Source organism: Etheostoma cragini, chromosome 24 (assembly GCF_013103735.1).
Source record: "Etheostoma cragini isolate CJK2018 chromosome 24, CSU_Ecrag_1.0, whole genome shotgun sequence".
Classification (NCBI taxonomy): Eukaryota; Metazoa; Chordata; class Actinopteri; order Perciformes; family Percidae; genus Etheostoma; species Etheostoma cragini.
In genome coordinates this window covers 11309914-11335468 of record NC_048430.1, presented here as the reverse complement: position 1 = coordinate 11335468, position 25555 = coordinate 11309914, and the positions used below count along the sequence as shown (strand labels likewise).

The following is a 25555-nucleotide window of genomic DNA, read 5'->3' as shown; positions in this document are numbered from 1 at the left end:
CACTGCAGGCTCTGTGTTCAAACAGGCCATCGCAGATGCCCGACACGTCTTTGACATGGCGGTGAGTCAGCATTACAGCAATTAGAACACAAAACCTGACGTGTAATTATTTGTCCATTTCCGTTGTTGTTGATCATTGACTGTAAATTATGTAACTAAGGGTATTTATGAAATGGACCAGAGGAGGAAAACGGAATGGTCATGTCTTTTTATTCTTTGTTGAGGGAAGGGTCATCCAACTTTTGTATTCATGAAAACAGCAAAATGTCAAAGTGGCTCTGAGCCCCCCCCCAATCGCTAGTAGATGGATCCCTCCCTGTTTACTCAGCCAGAGACTGTGCGATTTCCATTGTGTTGTAACTAAGACATCTGCTGAAAAATAATAACTGTATCCATTAGCATGATGTCTGTACTGTTTAGTTCAAAAACATCAAAAACACCAACAAATCAAAATTATAGCGGACCAGACGCTAGCTTTTATTTTGAAAAGTTGAAGCTCACGAAGCACCAGATGTATACAAAAATGTTGGGGAGGGTTAGGTATTTTTTCCCAATCATTTTGAGGGTCATAGAAAAATGTAATAAATAGCTTGTCTCTTTTGACTGAAGACCCCAAAACGCCTCCGGTAGCCCCTTGCATAAAAACCTAACCTTCCCTAAGTAGCCTACAAGGACTGTATAAAGTACACATTAGTATTTTATACAATGTGAGATATATGTTCTTTTTACTCCACTACATTTGTCTGAAGGGTTTTCATGCCCTTAGCCGCATATCCCCAAATGAATTACTGTACATACTGTATATCACCATGACACATCCCCAGTTGATTACTTACATTAAGACAGATCATTTTTGTATTACAAGTTTTCTGGCACTTAGCTCTAAGCGAAGTTGCGCGTGTTATAGGCTGCATTTTTGTCACATACAGCAAACATCTCCTCCCTTTCCGCGAGCTGTTTGTCCCCAGAACACAGTGGTAAAAAAATTGAGGTCTCTGTAAACAGCCCAGGGTCTACAAACTGCAACAAAAACGAAATTTTGCCAATAACTGAGGAGGAGGGAGGGGCGAGCTAGTATCATTTTGTTTGAACAAAACTTAACGTCAACAAGAAGTAACATCCCAACGACAATATTGCTTAGAGCACCTTACAAATAGAAATATGCAAATGCAGGTTTGTCTTAATTATTTTGAATACATTTTTCAGAAGCAAAATGTGAACATTAGATAAAGCCAAGTTCAACGTTCTTGTGTCATCCTGTTTACGTTAAGTCAAACATTTCTATTTGGATATCCCTGTTGATTACTCTATGAATCAACACATACTCTCAACAGCCATGCACAATCCATTTTTGCAATGTATTAAGGAAGATTGCTGCTGTCTGCAGTGGACTTTTAATTTTAGTGAGTTATTGTCACAGTGTTTTACTTAAAAACAGTTTTGATGGATCATTTTTTCAGAATTTGCTCGGATTCCAGATGAGACTCTTGGATATTGGTGGAGGATTCTCTGCGATCGGGGACTTTACAGGGAAATTTGAAGAGGTAAAATTGAAAAAATAAAATATTCATGGGTTTTCTCAAATCTACACCGAAAAAATGTGACCAATGGTTATTCAAAATAATTATGGCAACAAAGGGACATGTAATACAATGATTTTAAGTTCAACAACTTTAATTAAAAAGTGTTAAATAAATTAACTACATTTAAACAAAACAAAATGAGTACATGTTCATAAAAGCAACCCTTAAAATGTGTTGGATTTAGTTGTAATATGCAAAATGATAAGTTATAAAGCCAAACATTTTTTAGTAAATCCAATCAGTTTCACAAGGAAAACTCATTTAGGTTTAATAAGTATCTGAACAAAAGTAATTTAGATTTACTAAATATCTGGGAGAAATTATCTGGATAAAAATAAGCTGTTTTAACTTATATAAAATAAATTACATTAACTAATATTTTAACACATTGTTGCCTAATTCAACACATTCACACTGCGTTTTATTTATTCGTACCAAAATTAATTGTTAACATTGAAGTTTTAATTGGTATCACATTACTTTATATGTATTCAATTATATTGAATGTCACTTTGTTGCCAACATTTTTAATTTCATATATTGGGGGCTTGATTATGAGTCTGCCCTCTCATTGGCTACCTCAAATTTGGGAGAGAGCATTTTCGGCCGCTGTTCTCACACGGAATGAATTAATTTGCTCCTCTCTGCTTTCATTCCAGCTCTCTGTGGAACCCCAGCTTAATACCTGTGAAATATGCAATTGACCCTCTGTGGTTTTCCCTCCTAGTTTTCCGTCATGATTAACGAAGCACTGGATGAGTTATTCCCGCCTGACTGTGGGGTGCAGATTATTGCAGAGCCAGGCCGCTACTACGTGGAATCTGCCTTCACACTGGCGGCCAATGTCATTGCCAAAAGAGTCAACTGGGATGATATGGATAAAGATAGCGGTAATGTATAGATATGTCCTGAAGCCTCATTAATGGCCATTCAGCCTCTGATTGAGTCCAGTCCTGGCTTGCAGGGTGTTAGGAACTCAGCACGCAGAACCCAAGGCACCTGGTTGCAATTGGTTGGGAGTAGATCATATGAGTTTCCTATCATTTCAAACATGTTTTGCCTTTATTTTTTCTGCATGAATTCTTTTCTACAGACCGTGAGGAAAGCCCTGACAGAATGATGATGTACTACCTGAACGATGGAGTGTACGGCTCCATGAGTTGCGCTATCAATGACCCGGTTCACTCCAACCTTGAACCGTATCTTCACAGGGTAAATATTAAAGCCTGTCGCCACGTGACAAAGCCAATTTTGGACGATTCTTCAAAACACAAGATTAAGTCCAACGCCAGTGATTTAACATTCTTGCTATCCACAGTATCTGTGCATGGTTACTACCAGTGTTGGGAAAGATACTTTTAAAAAGTAATTAGTTACAGTTACAAGTTACGTCTCCCAAAAAGTAACCCTCCCCCACCACCCCCCTTTAACAGAACAAAATCCACGTGCATGTTCAATTATTTATGATAGATCTGAAAATTATGATGAAATGGACACTTAATACAATACAGTATTAACAGAAACTGTACACACACATCTAAAGTATTTTAATGTTGCTGTGGGACAAAGTGAGACTGGCGTCCAATCAAATCCCATGTATGTAGATATTATGTCTAGTGGATCTATAGAAATAACAACATAGATGTTTTGGAACTTTTGATATTCATTGCCCCTTAACGGGCCACAACTGGGTAAAATGAAATAATGCTTGTTAAGCACAATAGCAACAAAAAATAACAAATATATACACTCTTTTTAGTACAAATAACGTAAGTGGCCTGATGGTTATACTTTTGCGCTGGTGTGGGTGTCGAGCCGGCTTGTGTGTGTGTGTGTGTGTGTGTGTGTGTGTGTGTGTGTGTGTGTGTGTGTGTGTGTGTGTGTGTGTGTGTGTGTGTGTGTGTGTGTGGGTGATAGAGCGAGGGAGAAGTGACAGGGATTAGCTTGGGAGCAAGTAGCCACTCTAGAGTCACACAGAGAGAGAAACAAAATGCTTTTTGAACACGGTGTGAAATCTTTAGCAGGAAAAGTTACCCCGCCCCAGCGTTCAATTTTTTTTCAATTTTATATATAAAGCGCCACATCGCCAAAACAGTTATCTCATTGCACTTTTCATGCATGTCTAGACCGTACTCTAGGATGTTATTTACAGAAACCCACCAGTTCCCACCAAGAGCAAGCACTAGGCGACAGAGGCAAGGAAAAATGTCCTGTAAGAGAAAGAAACCTCGAGAAGAACCATGGCTCAGGGTGGGGGGGGCATCTGCCTCGACCGTTTGGGGGCGAGAGAAAGACAGGCAGAGACAGAAGAGACAGACAGAGAGAGGAAGGAGACAGACAGAGAGAGACATGGAGAATTGTAGCAGAGGGTGTCAAGCAGGAATATGGAGGCAGCAGGTTAGAGCCAGAAACACCTGCACGAAGCGATAGGAGGAGAGAGGGGAGGGGCGAGAGAGCACAAGACTCTGGGAAAAGGAAGAAGTTGAGTTAGTAACATGCATTAATGGGATGAGGTTGCATACAGATGGAGAGAAGGAGGAGGCCATTATTAAGATGGGAAGAGTAATCAATTAGATTACTTGTTACTGTAAAAGTAACGCAGTTATTCACGTCCCTGGTTGCTCACCGATGGCTAAAGTTAACTAAAGACATAAAGGACAGTTGTTTGTTTCAAGTAAAATGTGGAACACCATGTCAAAGGCTGCAATGTGGATTCATTATTTTAATATTTGTGCTCTACACAGGTTGTCGACAGCAGCGAGCGGAGCTATCGCTCTGCTATCTGGGGTCCAACCTGCGACAGCTGTGACAAAGTAACTGACAACTACTGGATCTCTGAGTTGCACGTGGGGGACTGGCTTCTCGTCGACAACATGGGAGCTTACTCTATCAGTTTATACACTGACTTCAATGGCTTTGAAAGAGCACACATTTACACTGTTGTGATAGCTGAGACATGGCACGCCTTAAACCTTTCTCAAACCTTCGGCATGCGTAAATGATCTGGTAACTCTTATGTTGGACAATATCTCAATACATGTCCGAAATGTAGGCATTTGACGTCTGTCTTCAATTGGTCAGTTTCACAGGCCTATCGTAAAACTCCGGCTCTACTTTCCGGTGTCTTTGAATGCCAATACTGAGTCCGGTTCAAAACCTTATACTTCAATTAACTGTTCACGCATTAATCCTCTCTAAATCCAATTAAACTCTAAATTCCAGAATTTAATGGGTAAAAAATAGAATTTAATGGTGAAAAACCTAAGGAAGTCAGATTCTATGTAATAAAAAACTAGCTAAAAAAACTGTTAGTTAGCCGGTAGCTATTCCTAAACAAAATATGTTATTGTTTGTTAGCTAGCTAAAACACACAGTTAGCCTGTAGCTATTCCGTAACAAAATATTTTGTTTGCTACCTAGCTAAAAGCAGTAAGTTAGCCTGTTTCTATTCCTTAACAAAACATTGTTATGTTTACTATCTAGCTGCCAATCGGAAGGTTGGCGGTTCAATCCCTGGCCCTGCAGTTTTTTTTTTTTTTTTAGGATTTTATATTTTTCTTAAAGTGTTTACAAAAAAATACACCATCTTTATCCACAATGGTTTTTTGTGGGGGTTTAATGTAAACATTAGGGATATCCTATCCTAACTTATTTGTGCAGATGCTGATCTGAGGCGTCTAATTTCCAATGTCTTCCGATATCAATACTGAGTCCGGTTCAATACTTATATTTACCTAAATGTTGATTAAAGAGCAAGTACGCGTTTTCATGTCATTCTGTAGCTTCATAGTAGCGTGCCTTATGTATTTAAATCCAAACATTCACAATTTTTTAATTCCAAAAAAGAGCCAACGCAGCAGCTCAGCCTAAAAATACCAAAGAAGGCTTGATGTACTGGAGGAAGCATTTGATCAGATTAAAACACTACACACTCCAAACTCAGCTCTTACTATCCTGTAGTTTTTTATCAATACCACGGTTCAACAAATAATGTAAAGGTTAAATAATGATTCTTAAGCTGAGAAGTTAAAAAATATTCAACTATTCACAAACTTAGAAACATCGATTCATCCCGCCCCATTTCAAATCACTACTCAAAACACATTTGTCTAAAACTGCCTATTCCACTTGAATGTCTATTGCTCTTTGTTGCATAGTAGTTTTTGCTGTTTTTAAAATGTCAAATGTATGTATTTGCGTCCTTGAGTGCAGAGAAAGGCGCCTTTAAATAAAATATAATATTCTTATTCCACAAGGATAGGTTGATAAATTAACAAAACCAGAAAGAAAGAAAGCATTTGAAATGTATCTCACTCTTCCACAAAGAGGCATATTGACCTAATGTCTAGAGTTCGATTCCTAGTACAGTTTACAGTTACATTGTGAATAGCATCAACAGCATCTACAGCATCAGCAGCACAGTGGTTTCATGTTGTCATATACTGCTCTTTCTATTAAATAACTTTAATTCCTATTGTTGACCCTGGTATCTGTGGTGTTTTGTAAAAGTATTTTAAGTATGAGCAGAGAAAAATTTATCACACTACTTTCAACTTTATTCTTCTTCTTTTCTGCACATACCATTTCTTCATCTACCCATCAATTATTACGTTGCTAATGCTAATCATTAAGCCTCTGGGAAAACATTCTGAAAGAAGACTGGCTATGGACTCACCCAACTAACTCTATTTGGGAGGGGAGAACTGAAATTTCCTATTTCAGAACTGTTCATAGGTTCATACTGTTCATATTGTAATATAATAACATAATACTATTTATCCCAGTATCATTTGCACTATGCTCCACATTTAAATTATTTTATTGAACTCTTTATTGCACTCATGCCTCTATATTGTTTCTGTTTATAGTATGTATATATTGTGTGTATATTTTGTTTTGGTTGTTTTGTATGTGTAAGCACAGTGTGAGTAACGATGCTCCAAAGAAAAATTCCTCGTATGTGTCCTTATACCTGGCAAATAAAAGCTAGTTCTGATTCTGATGCTCCGTGCTAAGCTAACGTTAGCTAAACTAGCCACACATCGTCTGTTAGCAGCTAGCTTCTGCTAACACGGTGTTGTGTGTTCACGAGGCTTTCTGTGGACACTTCTTAATATTAGTGAAGTGGTGCAATGTAACTAAGGGCACTTTGTTCATCCCATTCATTTAAATGGGAGCAGCCGTGCAATGCATTCTGGTGGCGTTGCAGGGACTTTGGAGAAGCGGGGTGTTGGGTCGCCCGCTCCTCATTTGCATGAAGTTGACTGGATTCAACTTTATGCAGATGAGGAGCCGGGGGACTCAAGGGTTATGGTTAAATTGCCCCAATCCTTGATTTCATGTTGTTCATGGAGAAGGAGGAAACGGAAATGAGTCGGGGGAAATGCAACACTGCCAAGCAGCGTGCATCGCTGCGACGTGTAGTTACATTTTTTTTTTGAGAGCTGCCCATCTGGCTACGGCGTTATGGATGACCTCCGGGATCTTGGGAATTGAAATAGAGCTTTACTTACTTTATCGTTAGCTGTCTTGGTTGCTAGGAGGCTCAGTTCATCTGTATTAGACAAAAGAATTACTTCATCTTATGTTTAAAGACATGCAAAAAGCTTAACCTAGTCTACTTACTGGAGTTCCGCAGCTACACACATCCTATACAACTGTACAATTTTGGCTTAATTTTGTGTGCCCCCTTCAGATATTACTGTCAGTTAATGGTATGTTTATTGTCCGTCCACTGTTAAATGAAATTTACGGCCATGATATCTGACATTTTGATTACAGTGTGGTAGAAGCTGAGCTGACTCATTCGTGGATAAGGAGCTGTGTTTCTGCTGCATTGCTAAACGAGAAGTGGTAAGAGTTGTGTTGTGAACAAGGAGTTGAAGTGCAGTGTAACAAGTTGAAATACACACACCTGAATGATTGAAACTTTGCAGTGTGTGCTTTAGATTTTCTTAAGCCAGTCCTCGGGCCTCCACCTTCTTTGTTCCACTACAATCTAGTGTTAGAGGAGTAGAGAGAGAGCCTCTAGGAGAGAAGAGTTGAGGCAGCGGGCTTTTAACAAACACGATACATCTCGGCTCGGAGCTCATTAAAAGAACGACAATTAAATATGACGAGCTGAACAACTGCATCAGCCGTCTATTGTTATCATACGCTGCACGTTATGATCTCTCTCAGAGGAGCAGAACCGTGTTCCCGACAACTTCTTTATACTTACGTTGCAAAATGGTATATGAAGGGGTCGAATTTTAGCTGTTGTAAGTAACACACACACCAAACTTAAGTGGTGTTTTACACACACTATATTTATAATAGCCGAATTTTCACAGCTGTAGTTTACAATGTGCATAAATAATCCTATTTATACCAGTGGATGTTTAAACACTATTTTAAGTTTTAACTATTTTAAGAGGATGACATTTGTGGAGTGTGTCTGCCCTCTGCAGTTTAATGAAGGATTACACAAAAAAAAAAGCCAAGCTGAACCAGTGTAGCCTGGCATCTACTGTCAAGTCTCACAGAAACTCCAGCAGGAGCATTAAGTTGGCCCAGCTATCCGTGAGTTCTCCTTATACTTTTTCCTAGTTTGGCTTGTCCTACGACTTACAGTCAGCTGCAACTTATAGATCAAAATATATTTAGTTTAACATGTTTTAAGCCTTAATCCCTACTGACTGACATAAACCAAGGAGTAATCATTGCGGTCTACAGCAGGGAGAGGGCGCTCTAGGCTTGTGACTGTCTGCTGCTCCTCCATCCATCCATCCATCTTCATCCGCTTATCCGGTATTGGGGATATCAGCTCCAGTAGGGGACCCCAAGCTTCCCTTTCCCGAGCCACATCAACCAGCTCTAACTGGGGGATCCCGAGGCGTTCCCAGGCCAGGTTGGAGATATAATCTCTCCACCTAGTTCTGGGTCTCCCCGAGGCCTCCTCCCAGCTGGACCTCCCTGGAACACCTCCCTAGGGAGGCGCCCAGGGGTCATCCTTACCAGATGCCTGAACCACCTCAACTGGCTCCTTTCAACACAAAGGAGCAGCGGCTCTACTCCGAGCTCCTCTCGGATGACTGAGCTTCTCACCCTATCTCAAAAGGGAGACGCCAGCCACCCTCCTGAGGGAACCCATTTCGGCAGCTTGTACACTGGATATCGTTCTTTCGGTCATGACCCAGCCTTCATGACCATAGGTGAGGGTAGGAACGAAAACCGCCCGGTAGATCGAGAGACTTGCCTTCTGGCTCAGCTCCCTTATCATCACAACGGTGCGATAAACGGAATGTAATACCGCACCGGCTGCTCAGATTCTCCGACCAATCTCATGCTCCATGGTCCCCTCACTCGCAAACAAGACCCCAAGGTACTTAAACTCCTTCAATTGGGGTAAGGACTCACTCCCTACCTGGAGAAAGCACTCCATCGGTTTCCTGCTGAGAACCACGGCCTCAGATTTAGAGTTGCTGATCCTCATCCCAGCTGCTTCACACTCGGCTGCGAACCGATCCAGTGAGTGCTGAAGGTCACAGACCGATGACGCCATCAGGACCACATCATCTGCAAAAAGCAGCGATGAGATCCCGAGCCCACCCAATTGCAACCCCTCCTCGCCCCGACTACGCCTCGATATCCTGTCCATAAATATTACAAACAGGATAGTGACAAAGCGCAGCCCTGCCGGAGGCCAACCCTCACCTGGAACGAGTCCGACTTACTGCCGAGAGCCCGGACACAGCTCTCGCTTTGGTCATACAGAGATTGGATCGCCCTGAGAAGGGACCCCCTCACCCCATACTCCCGCAGCACCTCCCACAATTTCTCCCAGGTGACCCGGTCAAACGCCTTCTCCAGATCCACAAAACACATGTAGACTGGTTGGGCATACTCCCAGGGCCCCTCCAATATCCTTGCGAGAGTGAAGATCTGATCCGTTGTTCCACAGCCTGGACGGAATCCGCATTGTTCCTCTTCAATCTGAGGTTCGACAATCAGCCAAACCCTCCTTTCCAGCACCTTGGAGTAGACTTTACCAGGGAGGCTGAGAAGTGTGATACCCCTGTAATTGGCACACACCCTCTGGTGCCCCTTTTTGAAGAGGGGAACCATCACCCCGGTCTGCCACCCCTTAGGCACCGTCCCAGACTTCCACACAATGTTGAAGAGGCGTGTCAACCAAGACAGCCCCTCCAAACCCAGAGCGTTCAGCATTTCTGGACGGATCTCATCAATCCCTGGGGCTTTGCCGCTGTGGAGTTGTTTGACTAACTCAGTGACTTCCACCAGGGATTGACGAAAATCCACCATCATCCTTCAGCTCTGCCTCTACCACAGAGGGCATGTCAGCTAGATTTAGGAGTTCCTCAAAGTGCTCCTTCCACCCCTCTATAACCTCCCCAGTTGAGGTCAACCCCCCCCAGAAGCCAACTGCATTAGCGATGTGACCTTAATTTACACATTCTGCGCTGGCCCTGCCAACGAAATGAAAATAAGATTTATCCTGCGTCCATCCTGTCTTTTAAATATGTCTATAAAAAAGGCTGTTCAATGGCAACACATGACAACATAGGTAGCTAGCTGGTTAGCTCCATTTACCAAGCAAGACCTCAACTGGGGAGGTTATAGGTTTCTTCCTAAAAGGACGTTTTTGGGAGTAAGGGAGTTATTGGAATTGTTGGGTCTTTGAAAATTATTGAGTGTGCCTAGACCTGCTCTATCTGTAAGTTATAGAGTGGTCTAGACCTACTCCAATACTTTATGATTTGATACCATAAATACAACTGAATTGAATCCCAACCCCATCAGGCCTCTCGGGTCATCAGAAGGAGCATGTATAATTTGTAAAGCTTTATTTCTTCTGCGCTTTTCAAAATGGTTAAAACATGCTTCACAATACAAACATTTAAAACTAAATAAATAAACCAAATTAAAGCCATAAAACTAAACACTGTATAATATGCTATTACTTTATATGATAACCATATTAAAACGATATGCTCCGCCAGACGACTTTTAACCATTATATGAGGCGAGGACCCTCTGTGTATGCGTGTCTTTTGTCTTAAATATCTGAAGAAGCGTTCATACGATCTACTTCACACTGGCCGGGTGTATTTCTGGGCAACGAATGACGCAGTATCGCCGTTTTGGCGCAGTTTTGACAGCAACACATTCAGTTTTAATGAACTGTGAAACTTTGTCTTTACAATAAACTGTGAAAGTGGACTGACCCACATACAGTAAAGACGTCCCACGCAGCTTACTGTTGTACAAGCCTCTGTAGGATGTAGCGTTTGGGTATCATTGGAACTTTATTTATCCGGATTCAACAACGAATCGATAATATTCGATTATTAAAAGAGTTGGCAACAAATTTAATTATCGATTCGTTGTGTTGCGCGACTATTACACCACTCAAAAAGTTGTTCTGAAACACTCACCTGTTAATTCTGTTTTTGAATAAAGGGAAAAATAATCAACAGATTACTTGATTGTTAAAATAATCGTTAGTTATACCCCTATAATTTAATATAAATCTCTCTCTCTCTGCACGGTGGCTGGTGGGAGCGCCCTAGCAAACAAGCTAACTAACTACCATGCCGGCCAGCCAGCCACTAAATTAGTACATTGGAACTTCATCGCTACCGCCAAATAAGTGACATCTTGTCTGTAACAGGTACATTAAGGCACATTGGGTGGAATTATCAAGCTATTTAATTATGTAAGCCAGCTGCTCCCACCGCAGTGAGAACAGATAACAGCCCAGTAGATGGACAGTTTGGTTAGCTGACTCCATGTCTGCTTCTATCTCGGCAGAGAAAGGAGCAAAGGTTTGATGTATAGTACAGGCCAAAGGTTTGGAATAACCTTCTCATTCAATGAGTTTTCTTTATTTTTATGACTATTTACATTGTAGATTATCACTGAAGACATCAAAACTATGAATGAACAAAGTGGAAATAACTGAAAACGTGTCTCATATTCTTGTTTTCTTCAAAGTCCCCCCCTTTGCTTTTTTTTGCTGCAAACCCTTGGTGTTCTCTCAATGGGCTTCATGAGGTAATCACCTGAAATGGTTTTCCTTCACAGGTGGGCCTTGTCAGGGTTAATTATTGGAATTTCTTGCCTTATTAATGGAGTTGGGACCATCAGTTGTGTTGTGCAAAAGTCAGGTTGATACACAGCCGACAGCCTTTTGGACAACTGGTAGAATCCATATTATGGCAAAAACCAATCAGCTAAGTAAAGAGAAACAATGGGCCATCATGACTTTAAGAAATGACGGTCGGTCAGTCCAGAAAATTGCAAAAACTTTGAATGTGTCCCTAAATGCAGTCGCAAAACAATCAAGCGCTACAACGGCTTTTTTTTGCTGGGCTTGCAATTTGTTATTTTCTACAGGCTTTAACCAAGCACAACGTGTTCCATCCTCGAGCCAGATCTTGCACTTTGCCCTATTCAATGAAAGGAACATTAACAGTAAGTATTTTAACGTATTATTTCTAGAAGTAGCTATTTTAAACACGCATAAAATAAACTAGGAGAGACGACATTAGCCCACACACCACATTATTTCACACAAGCTGGGTGTGCTGCGATAAATTCTGACCCGGTTGCACAGTTTGCATTAGTGGACATTTGTTCCAATTTGGTTTTGGTTCGGTAATTCTGAAACATCATGAGTAATATAAGCCCCCCCCATATAAATACAAAATGACTCACTGAATATGAAGCAATTTAATAACAGTAATGTTAACTTAATAATCCAAGTTCATTTTTAAAGGCTGGAGTTATTTGCAAGACAAGTCAAAGCATAAATTCTAATTATTGGATTAAATACTAGATTAGTAGACTACACTTTAAGAGACTATTCATTTTTACTTTGAGTTCTGGGGCCCAACTCCACATGGCTAAATTATTTCTCTCCAGTGTGAATTCTCATGTGTTTCTGTAAATGTCCACTCTCTCTAAAAGCTTTACTACATACTAAGCAGCTAAATGGTTTCTCTCCTGTGTGGATTCTCACGTGTTTCTGTAAATTACCACTCCCGGTAAAAGCTTTATTACAGACTGAGCAGCTGAATGGTTTCTCCCCTGTGTGGATTCTCATGTGTCTATGTAAATTTCCACTAACTGTGAACGCTTTCTTACAGACTGTGCAGCTAAATTGTTTCTCTCCCGTGTGGATTTTCATGTGCGTCTGTAAATGTCCACTCTGTTTAAAATATTTCTTGCAGACAGAGCAGCTATATGGTTTCTCTCCTGTATGAGATCTCATATGTCTCTTCAAATGTCCATTTATGCCAAATCTTTTTCCACACTTAGAGCAGCTAAAAGGTTTCTCACCAGTACATCTCAGATCAAAGACAGAGACTTTGCTATTGAAAGAGTTTAAACCTATTTGAGTTATTCTAGTCTCAGGGACAGGAGTGAATGGGGACTTGGTGAGATCAGCCTCCTCCAGCCCTTGAAGCGGCTCTCCCTCCTGATTGGTCCAGGGTTCCTCCTGTTCCTCTTTAATGTGTGGGGGCTCTGGGTCATGCTGGTCCAGACTGGAGCACCACTCCTGCTGTTCCTCACCAACAATCACTTTCTGGACATCTGAAGGAAAAGCTGAAACACAATAAAACCGCTGTTAATGTTAATATTAACAAAACTTACTAATTATCTATATTCAATCACATTAGGACACCGGTTCATAATGACATCGTCAAAGTGCATCATACAATGTGTGCAATAAAAAGAAGAAAGACAAGAAAAAGAAGAACCGCCACAGTCCCGGCCAACCCGGCCTCGCTGGATCAGAACCCAAAAGTCTCAGCTTAATGAGAGGGGATGAATCAAATAATGCAAATGGTTGTAAGTTGTGTGAAGGTAAAAGTAGCAGCAACACAGTGGGTGGGTGTTATGTTGAAAAGAAATGTTACAGTGTAAAAGGCAGAAAGCCTCTGCTGAACTGTGTGGTGTTATGGATCACTGTGCAGACACTCTACGGATCCCAAATCAGTTTTATGATGAAACAACTATATGTCAGGGCCTTGTCAGTGTAGGGAAAGTAAGATTTGGGTAAAAATAAGTCCTTAAGTGAAAAAGAGGACCACTCTGATTTCACCCTTATTCTGTTTTCATTTACTGGGTCTATCCAGTTTTAACTTTGAAACAAACTTTCTTTCATCAACAGCCAGGTGTCTGTGGGGATGATAGAATGACTTGCATGCATTTGTCATTGTGTCCATCAGTGGTTTTATTCTAAATAGTTTGTCATGGCTGTCTGTGCCCTTTTTTCTATCATTCTGAATTGGGGGGGGTTGACGAAGATGACCTGAAGACAAGCAGAGAAGGAGGTGGTGGCTGCTGGAGAGATGCTGTGAGTCAAAAAGTTGTAGTTTATGCATTTAACTTAACAAACTGTGAAACGTTTTGTTTTTTACAATTAAGTATGGGGCCCCAGAAGGAACACAACATTAATGTAAGTATAGGTTACCCACACAACTCATTCAATAACACCTATAGATCTGTCTCTGCCCATTATGACATTTTCAAGGTGGAGTGCAGCGAAATATTATCCGCCTTGAGCAATGTATTTTATTTTTGAAAGTTAACTGGATGTTTTATTTGTTTCTGTGTTCAACTTCCTGTCCTGCACAATCTTCCCTGTGCTGAATTCCGTTCAAAGGGTTGCATTACCTTAAAACCAATTCTATATTTGACTGGTAACCAGTGAAGAGAAAGCAATATCGGGGAGATATAATCCTGCCTTCTGGTACCCGTCAAACTAGCAACCGCAATCTGGACAAGCTGCAGGCATGAAAAGGATGACAGGCCAATCCCAGAATACAAGGAATTGCAGTAGTCCATACGAGATGATGAGCATACATAATACTATCCAAGTCCTTACGACAGAGGAAGAATTTTAGTTTAGCAATAGTCTTGAGATGAAAAAAACTACATTTGACAACAGAACTAAGTTGTTTGTCAAATTTTAATGCTGGGTCAACGATCAAACCTAGATTTCTGGCAAAAGGGCACACACTTAAGGCTAAAGTTCCCAATTTTTTTTAAATATTCGTCAGCTGAAATTGGAGGGCCAGACAACATGACTTCCGTCTTACTCGCATTAAGTTGGAGAAAGTTGTTAGCCATCCAGCACATAATGTCTTTCAGGCAGTGAAAAGGGGATTTTAAAGAGTTGGTAACACCTGTTTTTAGAGGCAGGTACAGCTGTGTGTCATCAGCATAACAGTGATAACATATGTTAAGTTTGAGAAGAAGGGAGCATGTACAAGGAGAATAAAATTGGCTTTGAAATCGAACCTTGAGGTACACCGCATGTAATCGTTGCCGAAAATGTAGATATTTCCAATTTCAACAGAAACGGTTATATTTTTTAAATAAGAATTAAACCAATGTAGAGCAACAGCCTGGATCCCTTTCTTATGCAACAAGATGGCATGATCAACAGTGCCAAATAGAGCAGTAAGGTCCAGCAAGAGTAAAATAGCTCAATTTCCTCTGTCACTGAACAGAAACAAGTAATTTAGCACTATAGGAAGTGCTGTTTCTGTGTTATAGTGTACTCTGAAACCAGACTGAACATTGTCCAATACATTATTTTCACTTAAAAATTAAGAGAGCTGAGGAAGAACAACCTTCTCCCAAATATGACAAAAAAGCTAATTAAGAAACAGGCCTAAAGCTGTTACAATCACTAGGGTGAAGGTTGGGTTTTTATAATTAAGAGGCTGAACCACAGCATGTTTAAAGCTAGATGGGACTGGGCCATTCATAAGAGAGCTATTTATTGCAGATAAGTGGCTGGGACCAATAGTATCAAATACCTTGTTCAAAAGACGAGAAGGCACAATAATTGATCTGATAGTGTCAACTTTTGGTCGATTCAGTTTAAAAGGGAAAACAATATCAAGACCATCTGTGACAGTGGTATTAAACCGAATAACTATCTCATCTGTCAACAGAGAAACGGAGGTTATCCTTGTAGGGCTACCAAACAGACAACCTTTGAAAGCATCAGAAAATTGCCTATATAGATACACATCGCATAGAAGGTAGCAAATAAAGGCTTTTAAACCAAATACTACATGAGCGGAAATGTTTCATGAGTTGGCGAACATTGGCGCCAAGATTACATCTTTTACTGGCGTTAGCACACAGCTACATGTGGCAATCTTGACACCCAACAGCTGAAACAAAAAACAGATTTTAGTGGTTCCTGCCTGGAGCAGATGACCAATCCCGTGTCCCATAGAAGGCCGCTAAGTGTTACGTAACACCTAGCCCTGAGTAGAAAAAACAATTGTTGAAACCGGAGGGTTTAAAAAAAGTTGAAAATCTGAATGTTTAACACACAGGGATTTGAAGTTTTGGCCGTGTGCAACATGAAAATTCGACAGAAAATACAGTAAAGCATTATATGTCACATTTAAATCATTTTTACCTTCCAGACTGGAGCTCCACTCCACGCGACAAGATGGTTTCTCTCCTGTGTGGATTCTCATGTGTTTCTGTAAATGTCCACTTTCTCTAAAAGCCTTTTTACAGACTGAGCAGTTAAATGGTTTCTCTCCTGTGTGGATTCTCATGTGTTTCTGTAAATTGCCACTCACTGTAAAAGCTTTTTTACAGACCGAGCAGCTAAACGGTTTCTCTCCTGTGTGGATTCTCATGTGTTTCCGTAAATTTCCTCTCACTATAAAAGCTTTCTTACAGACTGTGCAGCTAAATTGTTTATCTCCTGTGTGGATTTTCATGTGCGTCTGTAAATGTTCACTCTGTTTAAAATATTTCTTGCAGACAGAGCAGCAAAATGGTTTCTCTCCTGTATGAGATCGCATGTGTCTCTTCAGATGTCCATTGGTACTGAATTGTTTCCCGCATTGACAGCAGCTAAATGGTTTGTCCCCAGTACATATCCGATCAGAGACAGATACTTTATCATTCAGAGAGTTTAGACCTGACTGAGTTTCTCCAATCTCCTTCAATTCATTACTGTCATCAGTCTCAGGTTCAGAACAGTCATCAGTAATTGGTTGTAGATGTGTATCTGGATCTAAGTTCGTGGCTGTCTCTGGTTCTCCACAGTCCTGTCCATCAGTTTCTGTTTTCATCTGTTCAGTTATTCTTTGATGAAGCTGTGAGAATTGAGGTTTCTCTTCATCATCTTCACTCTTCACTGGGACAAGAGTTATTGGGAACTTGATATCAGCCTCCTGCAGCCATTTATGTTGCTCTCCGTCCTGAATGATCCAGAGTTCCTCCTGCTCCTCTTTAATTTGGGGGGGCTTTGTGTCTTCCTGGTCCACATTGGAGCTCCAATCTTGCTGATGTCCTTCACCAACATTCACTTTCTGGATATCTGAAGGTAAAGGTAAAAAACAAACAAACAGTTATTAATGTGAATAACAACAAGTATTTGCTAATTTCCCCCTGGGGACTAGGAGTGTAAGAAAAAGATTTTTCAAGTCTTACATTCGGTTTTTTCTGACTCCGACAGTGGATGAGGTGTTTTTTAAAAGTGCAGCCTTAGGCTACAAGCAAGCTAATGTTACCCTGTGTTTTTTTGCTGAATACTACCTCTAGAGCTGTAACAATCCCACACAACTAACAACTAACTGTCTCAGACACAATTGCAAACAATATAACTGTCTTTCAGTCAAATTAATATATAAACAAAATTGCTTCGTTTGTTGAGTGACAGGCAGCTGTGAGGACATTAGGAACCTAGGAGAAATGTTAGTAGCACCCTAGAGCCCTGTGAGCTAACAGACACCAACTAGCACCCTAGAGCCCTGTGAGCTAAATCAAGAAGCACATAACAATAAATTAAGGGTGCCCTGAATTTCAATTAAAAAAATTGGTGCACTGCCCAACTCATTTACCTTACAGAAGGTTGTCACCCATATTTTTAATATGTCTGTATCTCTTTTCCCCCAATGACCTCAAAAGGGCCAGGGTAGTTCCCTTTTAAAAAATAAAAACTAAAAAATAATTTGTTTAATTTTTAATCCGGATTCAGAAAATCACATCCTACTGAATAATACCCACTATATTTACCCAACATCATACGCAGGGAATTAGATAATGAAAATCTCTGTGCAATGGTGTTATTGGAGCTGCAAAAGGCATTTAATAAATCATTTTGAATAATGTTGTGGTCAGTGCAAAAGCGTCAGTAAAATGTCTGGGTTGCATTGTAGAAAACAATTTGGATGGCAGGGATATGCCAAACAAGGACGTGAGTAAAGTCACCTGGCTCACAAAGTTTTTGCCAGAAATTCAATTTTATTTTGGATCAGTCAACAATGACCATTTTAGCCAACGCCTTAATTTTAAATCGTTTTGAATTTGCATGTACTTCCTGGTTTGAAGGCCTAACAAACCAACTTAAAGGCAGGCTGCATACAGCACAGAATAAATGAATGAGTAATGAACTTGGGCCACAGGTCTCATATAGGCAGGTCACAATTTGTTTATCTCATCTGGCTCCCTGTCGAGGTTTGTGTAAATTGTCAAAACTTACAATGAGCCATGAAATATTGTCATTATTGCATCTTATTATTAAGGCAAAGGACATGCAATGTTACACATGTGGCAGCATATCTGACCTATGTCCTTATAGATTTGATGTTGTTGATATGATTTAGATGTGTTGAGGACCACAACGGAAATAAGTCCTGGACTTTGTGTTTTGATCCTCGACTGTATTTGAGTTTGTTAATATTTACATGCCACACATTTATTAATAATAACTAAATAGATAGATAAAGAAGATTCTAAGGGACCTAAGTTAATTAAATTAAAGCTGCTAGCAGCATTGGACGGGTCCTCGCTAATCTGCGCACGTGCATTTGTGCGGCACTCAGACACTGCAAATCGTCTCCAGTGAAAAGGGGACTCCCTGCTGAGTTCAATGACACCTCACCCAACCTTTCTTAGGACTGTATGTCTATTCTACATTCTGTCACTACAAGCAATTGTTGAAGAGATGCAAAATGTGCGTGAGTTATAAAAAGGATTGCACTTTGAGTAAACTACGGTCGCTAAGATATGTAATTGGAAGGAGGGAGGAATCACATTGTTTTCTGCCATCATCATGGACAACTGAGAACAACATACAGTATTCAAGAGCTCAGACATTCAAAAAGATGTTCAAATAAATAGAACCTTTAAATCCGACCAGTTTTTCCAAAAAAACAAAAACAAATCCAGGATGCCTGAAGCGAATATTTTTTCAACCAGGATGCTTTTGAACTTGTCATTTTCCTCGGTTTGGCTTAGAAAAATCTCAACGTTCTTGGAGTCTCTTTCTCTGGCGAACCTGCGACTTCATACGTTTTTGCCACTGTTTCATAGCACCCCCAATAGGCCCTGTCAGACCCCGCCTACCAAGAGCCTGGGTCTGGCCAAGGTTTCCTGGCCCCACACTAGTCCAACAGAGAAAAGAGACTCCGACAGCTTTAATGCCGCACGGACCGCTACAGGAAATCCTTCCTACCACAGGCATCAACACTTTTTAACATGTCATCACTGGGTGCTAGATGAGACTTTTGGACACCACACTACTGCACTAAGTGCAACCTGCACAATTGGTTTATTTATATTTTAGCATATTATTTAAGCAGTTGCACATTTTGTTTTCCATTCTGTATACATTCAAATATTGTTTCTTTTATTCCTATTATTATTATTTCATGTACATTTTTCCTAGTATTTCATTTATATTTATATTCTGTGCTGTGTGACTGATTTTGCTGCTGTAACACCGTAAGTTCCCATTTTTCTTGGGGTTAATAAATATCTATCTATCTATCTATCTTCTTCCTAAAAAGGGAGTCTTTCCTCGCCATTGTTGCACTATGCTCGCTCTTGGGGGAATTACTAGAATTGTTGGGAGTTTATACCAAATTACAAAGTGTGGTCTAGACCTACTCTATCTGTAAAGAGTATCGAGATAACTCGTTATGATTTAATACTCTAAAATTCAATTCATGTAGGGTGTAATATTGATCACATGTCCCTTGTGCTACTAAGTGGTGAGAAGGACCTGAAGCAATTTGGAAGGTGTTCTCAGAAATGTTATTGTAATACGTAATTGCTTATAACAAGCGCTTTAACAACACATTTCCAAAAAATGCAAGTAAAAATGGTTTTGTGTGGCAGGGCACCTTTAATACAGTTTTCTGTTATTTTGGTATTCCTCAGGTGTTTTCTCCATCAAACCAGAGAAAGGCACTAATGGAGAAAACAAGCACTTTGTCTTCATGTGAACTCAAATGTCCTTACCCTGATACAGGAACTTTTGGATCATAACCAGCGTGACGCGGATAATGGAGGACACTGCAAGATAAGACATTTGCAGTTTGTTGTGTGATTGTTCAATTCTAGTTCACGGAGTGTATGCATTAAAATGGATGTCCCTTGTATTGTGGGACTGTCTCCTTTCTCGAAATCAGTTTCATACGAAATGACACACCCTTGATTTTAATAAATGCACATATGTATCCACTCACCCCAAGCTGTGTTAACTGTTAACTCATCAGAATGATGGATAGACAATACATTCATCAGTCGATACGACTGGTTAAAATTTTGATTTAAAAGGCGGCGGCCCCAGTGTGTATTGTTTCTGATTATGAGTCTTCAGTCTGATGCAGTTTTACAACAATCTGCATCTTTTTTTGACATTTAAAACTATCAGTGGGATTTAGGAGTGAATAAAACAAGCTTATCACATGAAAAAAGCTGTTGGCAGATGTGTACACATCGTTTATGTGAGCTTTGGCTTAAGAAATCATAGCTCAAGTTGTGATTAAATTGAATAACATACGCTTCTTACATAGAGAAATTGGAGATGAATAGGCTTCTGAAATGATTAGATAGGAGCCATACCAGGACCGGATGCCTTGTAAACTTGAATATGTTAATTGATTGAATAGGAAATTGAATTGCAGTGATGTTTTCACAGTCAATCTCTGTCATTAATAGAGTGAAACACTAGGGTGGGATAAGTTTGGGCTCCTTAAAACTTAAGTAATGAAACATAAGTGGAAAACAGTCACAAAATGAAAAAGGAGCACTCTGAAAAAAATATATATATATAACTTACATCTTTAGAACTAATAACTGCAGATTCCTCTGTCCTCCCAAACCTGGCCCTCCAACCTATTATTGAAAAATTGATTTCTTACACTGCACTATAACTTATTTTCTTTAGTTGTATCATATCCTTGTTTAGCTTGTTTTATTTCCCATAACTGTTTCTAACTGCTCTGCTTTTTATTGTTTTCTGTAAAGCACTTTAAACTTTTTTTTTTTTTTAAACGCTGAACCAGTGACCAAATAATCGGAAAAAGTGAGAAATAGAAACATAATTTTTATTGGGGGAAAAGTGATAAATAAAATATCAAAAACATTGGAAAAAGCACAGAAAAAAATTATTAAAAAATGGACTAATACAATTAAAAAAACGTAAAAAAAGTGACCAAAAAATAGGAATCAAATAGACAAAAACGTCGACAAAAGACCCAAATAAATTATGAAATTTCAACCCAGAAAAAAAGTTGCAGGTCGATGGGAAGACAACAGTCATCCTTTTGGGATGACTCCCGCAAGGAAATTGAAATTTACTGCAGCTTACAAAAAAAAGGGTATAAAAAATGTCAATAAAGACAAACAAAAAAAAAACATTGGCTATAAAAAGACCTTTACCATAAATTATCAGTTAAAAAAATCAACACTTTTGTTGATGCTATTAATGAATGTTTTTAACCTTTTCAGGTTTTTGTTCCTTTTTTCAGCCCTTTATTCAGTGTGTTTAACACTATGTAACACCAACTTATTATCTTTAGTTTTACAGTTATTTTTTGAATTTATGGTCAATAAACCTCAGTTTTAGGAAATTATACCTAATATTAGAGTTAGAAAAGCAGAAATTAGGAATTTAGGCTCAAATTAAAAGAATGTATGTTGATGGATAATCACAGACTGGAATTTGTCAACTTTAACTCAATACTATTTAATATAAAATTGAATAAGGCTCCCCAAAATTAATGAAAGTAAAGATGTGTTCTTGGCAAAGAGCGTTGTGTGGAATCAATCATGTTATTTTGGGGAATTAAAAAGAACACTGATGTAGGAAAATGGGTCAATTTGACCCAACATGAGAGTTAAGAGTGTCTAGGGATGCATGTGAGTAGATTACTAATTACTTAATTGCACAGTAAAAGAGATGCTACCACTCCTCTTCCTTCCTGTATTGTCCTCTATACCCCATTTCCTATTTGTAGAGTCTGATGACATGGGGGCAAAGGAGTCCTTAAGTCTGTTGGTCCTGTTCTGTGTGTGTGTGTGTGTGTGTGTGTGTGTGTGTTCTGTTTAAGCTGCGTAAGTGCTTTTTTGACGTTTTACGTAAAGCACTTACTTACGTAAACCTTGTTGTTGTAACCCGAGCCAGTTCATAAAGCAATGGCTCTTACCCATACAGAGTAAAAAATATAACACATTTTAAACGTCTCCCACCTCTCCGCTGGCCCGCTGACAGATTCACTTCAGAGTTCATGTTCAAGTGCCTCTCCTCGACTTCTTCCCAACCTGTAGTTTGGGGAAATACGGAATATAAAACGTAAAGAAATCCCAAACAGGAGCAGGAGCTAGATGGGGCTAACGTTAGCTTAGCGCGCGGACTCCTTGCAGCAGCAGTTGACGGGTTTCCGGTCGGATAAAGAAAACATGCCTACTTGTTGAAGCTTTGAGTCACGTTTTAAAACCAAATCTAGTAGTTAGTGGTGTTTCTTTCTTTGCGTTTTCCTCCGTCGTCCTCATCACGCAGTAAAATACAAACAACGGGACCGAGGTCGCGACATCTTCCCGGACCCGGAAACACAAACACAACTTCCGCTACACTCCTCTGTCCTTCAGAATAAAAGAAACCCATTTTTCCCAGTGACTGTATAATTATTATTTATTTAATATTAACGGTCTATGGGTTTTACCCAGTTTCATTTAACCCTTGTGTTGTTCTACTGGGTCAAAAACGAACAATTTGACATGTTCTTCCCTTTTTCAGACTTCTTTTTAATTTTCACTAACTCCACCTACCACTACTTTTTTTGAATTCATGGTCAATAACCCTCGTTTACACAGAATTATACCTAATATTTGAGTTTTTAAAAAATTGTGAATTATTTTTACTAATAGTTAAGATCAGAAGAATGAAAGTGATCAGTTGTATTTGCAAAGAGCACTGTGAGGAATTCAATCCGTTTTTTGTGATAATTTAGTTAAAAAGAAACCCATTTTTCAGATATAGAACATTTTTAAAGAGGTCACATTCGACCCGAAGACGACAGGAGGGTTAAAACGAGATTAAAAAAAAGCACAGTCTTCTGAATTTAATGGGGACATTAAATTGGGAGAGGGGGTAGAATTAGAATTAAGATGGTGTGGTGGTTCAGTTCTTGGCCCTTCTTCCGCACAACGAGGAGGTTCTGGATTCAACCCGGGCCTCCCACCACAAATACATGCATGCTAGGTGACTAGGATTACAGTGCATACATTGTTTTTAAATCTACTAATCATAAATATTTCAATAATTCTAAGCCCTGATGTTACACGCTTCTGTACAGTGGGTGGCGGTGTGCACCTATTGGTTTGGGATCCGCCATTAAACTCAGAAGAGGAAGCCTGCGTCCGTTCAGATTTTACCGACCAGAACACCGGAGCAGACAGCGGAGAGAGTTAGCTAGTTTGCGTAACACCCGAACAGTTACTTTGTTCAGCTATGGACCGACACCGGAAACCGTTCGAGGAGGCTTTAAACCCGAAAACGAAGCTGCGAGGAGAAGGTTTGTGTTCTTTCTACTGCTCCGCTAACGATGCTGAACTAACGTTAGCTAAACAATTCACAGTCGGAGCTAGCTAGCTCATTAAGCTAACGTGTCTTATCTCTAAGATGGTTACTTACAAGTCGTAACCGTTTTGTGTGGCTGTTTGCAGCTTGGTAGTGATAGAAGCACTTCAAGAAATATCTGTGAATGGTTTCCAGGCAAAGTGTGTAACGTGAGGGGTGTAGCTGGAGAGCTAACGTTAGCAGCTAGCTCGAGTTAGCGGATTAGCTCAAATACTCCAGACAACTGGACGCAGCTTCCACGCTGATACTTTATTCTACAACAAAGACCATACAATGCCAGGTCTCCACAGCCATTGTATGCATGTTATACGTGAGCAGTACAACACTTAGCTAGAAAATGTAGCACAACCTGCACCAAAACCTTTTTAGTCAAGTCTCTTTTGATATGTGTCGGTCCGAGGCAGTGCTGGAGTCTAATGTATTGTAGTGGGTATAGTGTACCATACCTCCCGCAGGGTTACAGTGGCTTGAGAAAGTTCACACAATCATGCTAAAATTGATAAAGAGAAAAAAATTGGTAATTGATCTAAACATTAGGAAAATTCAACCTTTTAAGGACACCAATTTTCTTTTGTAAATTAATAATGTATGGTAAATAAAGGTTCTTCCTTAAAATACAATGGGCATAAGTATACACACCCCTATGTTAAATTCCCATAGAGGCAGGCACATTTTTGTTTTTAAAAGGACAGTTATTTCATGGATCGGGATACTATGCATCCAGATAAAGTTCCCTTGGACTCTGGAATAAAATAGCCCCCCCCACATCACATAACCTTCACCATACCTAGAAATAGGCATGGGGAACTTTCCATAAAAATCAACTCTCAATGCAAATCAAACCAGCTATTAGGCCAACTGAAAAACAACCATGGGTATGTGATGATATGGGGTTAGTTGAATTTCAAAGGCCAAGGGAAATTTATCAGGATGAAAGAAAGCTACACTTCTATGCACTCATTTTTGGGAAAACCTTTATTTTATTAAAATCGAATGTCCGCAGTACTGCTTTATGAAAGGCAACATTTCGACCCTACTGGGTCTTCTAAAGCAGTGTTGCGGACATTACATTTTTTCACTTGAGTATTTTTAATTTCTTGCACCTGCCAGAAGGTGGGATGTGCACACACTCATTTTATAAAACCTTTATTTTTATCCCATAATAAAAACACAGATATCACCCAAAATATCAAAACTATAAAGCCTTAAGGCTTTCACATCAGTGAACTAAGCCTGGATCAAAAGTTGACCCCAAAGCAAGAATTACAATACAATAAAGGCTATTTTTTTGTTTGAGATTGTTGCGGCCCAAAAGGCCTGATATTGCTAGAGCTTTTGTAGACATAATTGCAATAAAAGTTGCAATGTTTTTTGTAAGTTTGTTGCAATGAAGTTACCGGAGACAAAGTTGCAAAAACTACCATTTATAAAATATATATATATATAAATAATAGAAACTGGAACTCCTGTAGGCAGAGTTTTCCTAGTAATCTTACCAAAAAGGTTCAGGAGGCTGCAAATGTTGGTCCAACATGAAAATGGCTGGATTTAAGACAATAATAAATTTATTGACTGTATCAAATTTGATCTTGTCTGTCAGTGGCTTGTTGAGCTTTATATTGTTAGTGTATGTTGGCCTGGGACACATTCATACAGTTTGATAAAGGACTTTTAGGAGTTTAACTTATCATTGCACTTACAATAACAAAAATGACCTCAATTTAGGTCATCTTGTAAGTTTCATGTACGGTTTTCCTGCATCGTGTGTGTGTGTGTGTATGTCCGCCCGCCCGCCTCGGGGGGAACTCAGTAGCCCCACTGTGCTACAGAGAGTCAACAGGATTGAAACAGCAGCTTCGAAGTCAGAGTGAAGAACTCTACAGCTTACATTGATGTTAAAATGTTGGCAGACGGTCTGACATATTCTGCACGGTAGCAGGAGTTTATGCAGTGTTTTTATTTTCTTGCTTGTTTTTTTCGTGAGATAGAGCCAGGCAACAGCTGTGAGGGAGAGCGGGTGTCCTCCGCCCCCCCCCCCCCCCCCCCCCCC

At 39.8% G+C, this 25555-nt stretch overlaps 3 protein-coding genes across 6 annotated transcripts in view; 2 read left to right on the top strand and 1 right to left on the bottom strand.

Moving 5' to 3' along the window:
• Window positions 1-4678, top strand: part of LOC117939503 (ornithine decarboxylase-like) — a 7516-nt gene extending 2838 nt beyond the window's left edge. The window contains exons 6-9 of the mRNA XM_034864913.1: window positions 1461-1544; window positions 2311-2473; window positions 2677-2795; window positions 4328-4678. Coding sequence (XP_034720804.1) covers window positions 1461-1544; window positions 2311-2473; window positions 2677-2795; window positions 4328-4585 — 624 coding nt within the window. The 3' untranslated portion in view covers window positions 4586-4678. The remainder of the gene's footprint in view (window positions 1-1460; window positions 1545-2310; window positions 2474-2676; window positions 2796-4327) is intronic.
• Window positions 4679-12004: 7326 nt separating this feature from the next.
• LOC117939479 (gastrula zinc finger protein XlCGF57.1-like) lies at window positions 12005-22472 on the bottom strand. Of its 3 annotated transcripts, XM_034864878.1 has the most exons (5): window positions 22334-22472; window positions 22116-22187; window positions 16036-16953; window positions 12831-13193; window positions 12005-12746 (listed from the first exon to the last, which is right to left on the bottom strand). In XM_034864878.1, the coding sequence occupies exons 2-5, from the start codon at window positions 22153-22155 to the stop codon at window positions 12496-12498; spliced, it is 1572 nt and encodes a 523-aa protein (XP_034720769.1). In that variant the 5' UTR covers window positions 22156-22187; window positions 22334-22472; the 3' UTR covers window positions 12005-12495. The 3 variants fall into 3 exon arrangements, with proteins under 3 accessions (XP_034720769.1, XP_034720767.1, XP_034720768.1); XM_034864876.1 differs by having other exon boundaries at window positions 12026-13193; XM_034864877.1 differs by lacking the exon at window positions 22334-22472 and having other exon boundaries at window positions 12026-13193; window positions 22116-22218.
• Window positions 22473-23258: 786 nt separating this feature from the next.
• The window catches only part of LOC117939491 (gastrula zinc finger protein XlCGF57.1-like), a 9364-nt gene continuing 7067 nt past the window's right edge, over window positions 23259-25555 (top strand). For both annotated transcript variants that reach the window (XM_034864900.1, XM_034864899.1), the window contains exon 1: window positions 23259-23440. In XM_034864900.1, coding sequence (XP_034720791.1) covers window positions 23377-23440 — 64 coding nt within the window. In that variant the 5' untranslated portion in view covers window positions 23259-23376. The remainder of the gene's footprint in view (window positions 23441-25555) is intronic.

What these genes read in the sequence shown, in the direction of transcription:
- LOC117939479 (XM_034864876.1), bottom strand. Translation starts at nt 22,155, where the DNA reads ATGAACTCTGAAGTGAATCTGTCAGCGGGCCAGCGGAGAG. An exon ending in GTCAGCGGGCCAGCGGAGAG is followed by an intron (nt 16,954 to 22,115) that starts GTGGGAGACGTT and finishes CTTTACCTTCAG; the next exon opens with ATATCCAGAAAGTGAATGTT. An exon ending in GTGGAGCTCCAGTCTGGAAG is followed by an intron (nt 13,194 to 16,035) that starts GTAAAAATGATT and finishes ATTGTGTTTCAG; the next exon opens with CTTTTCCTTCAGATGTCCAG.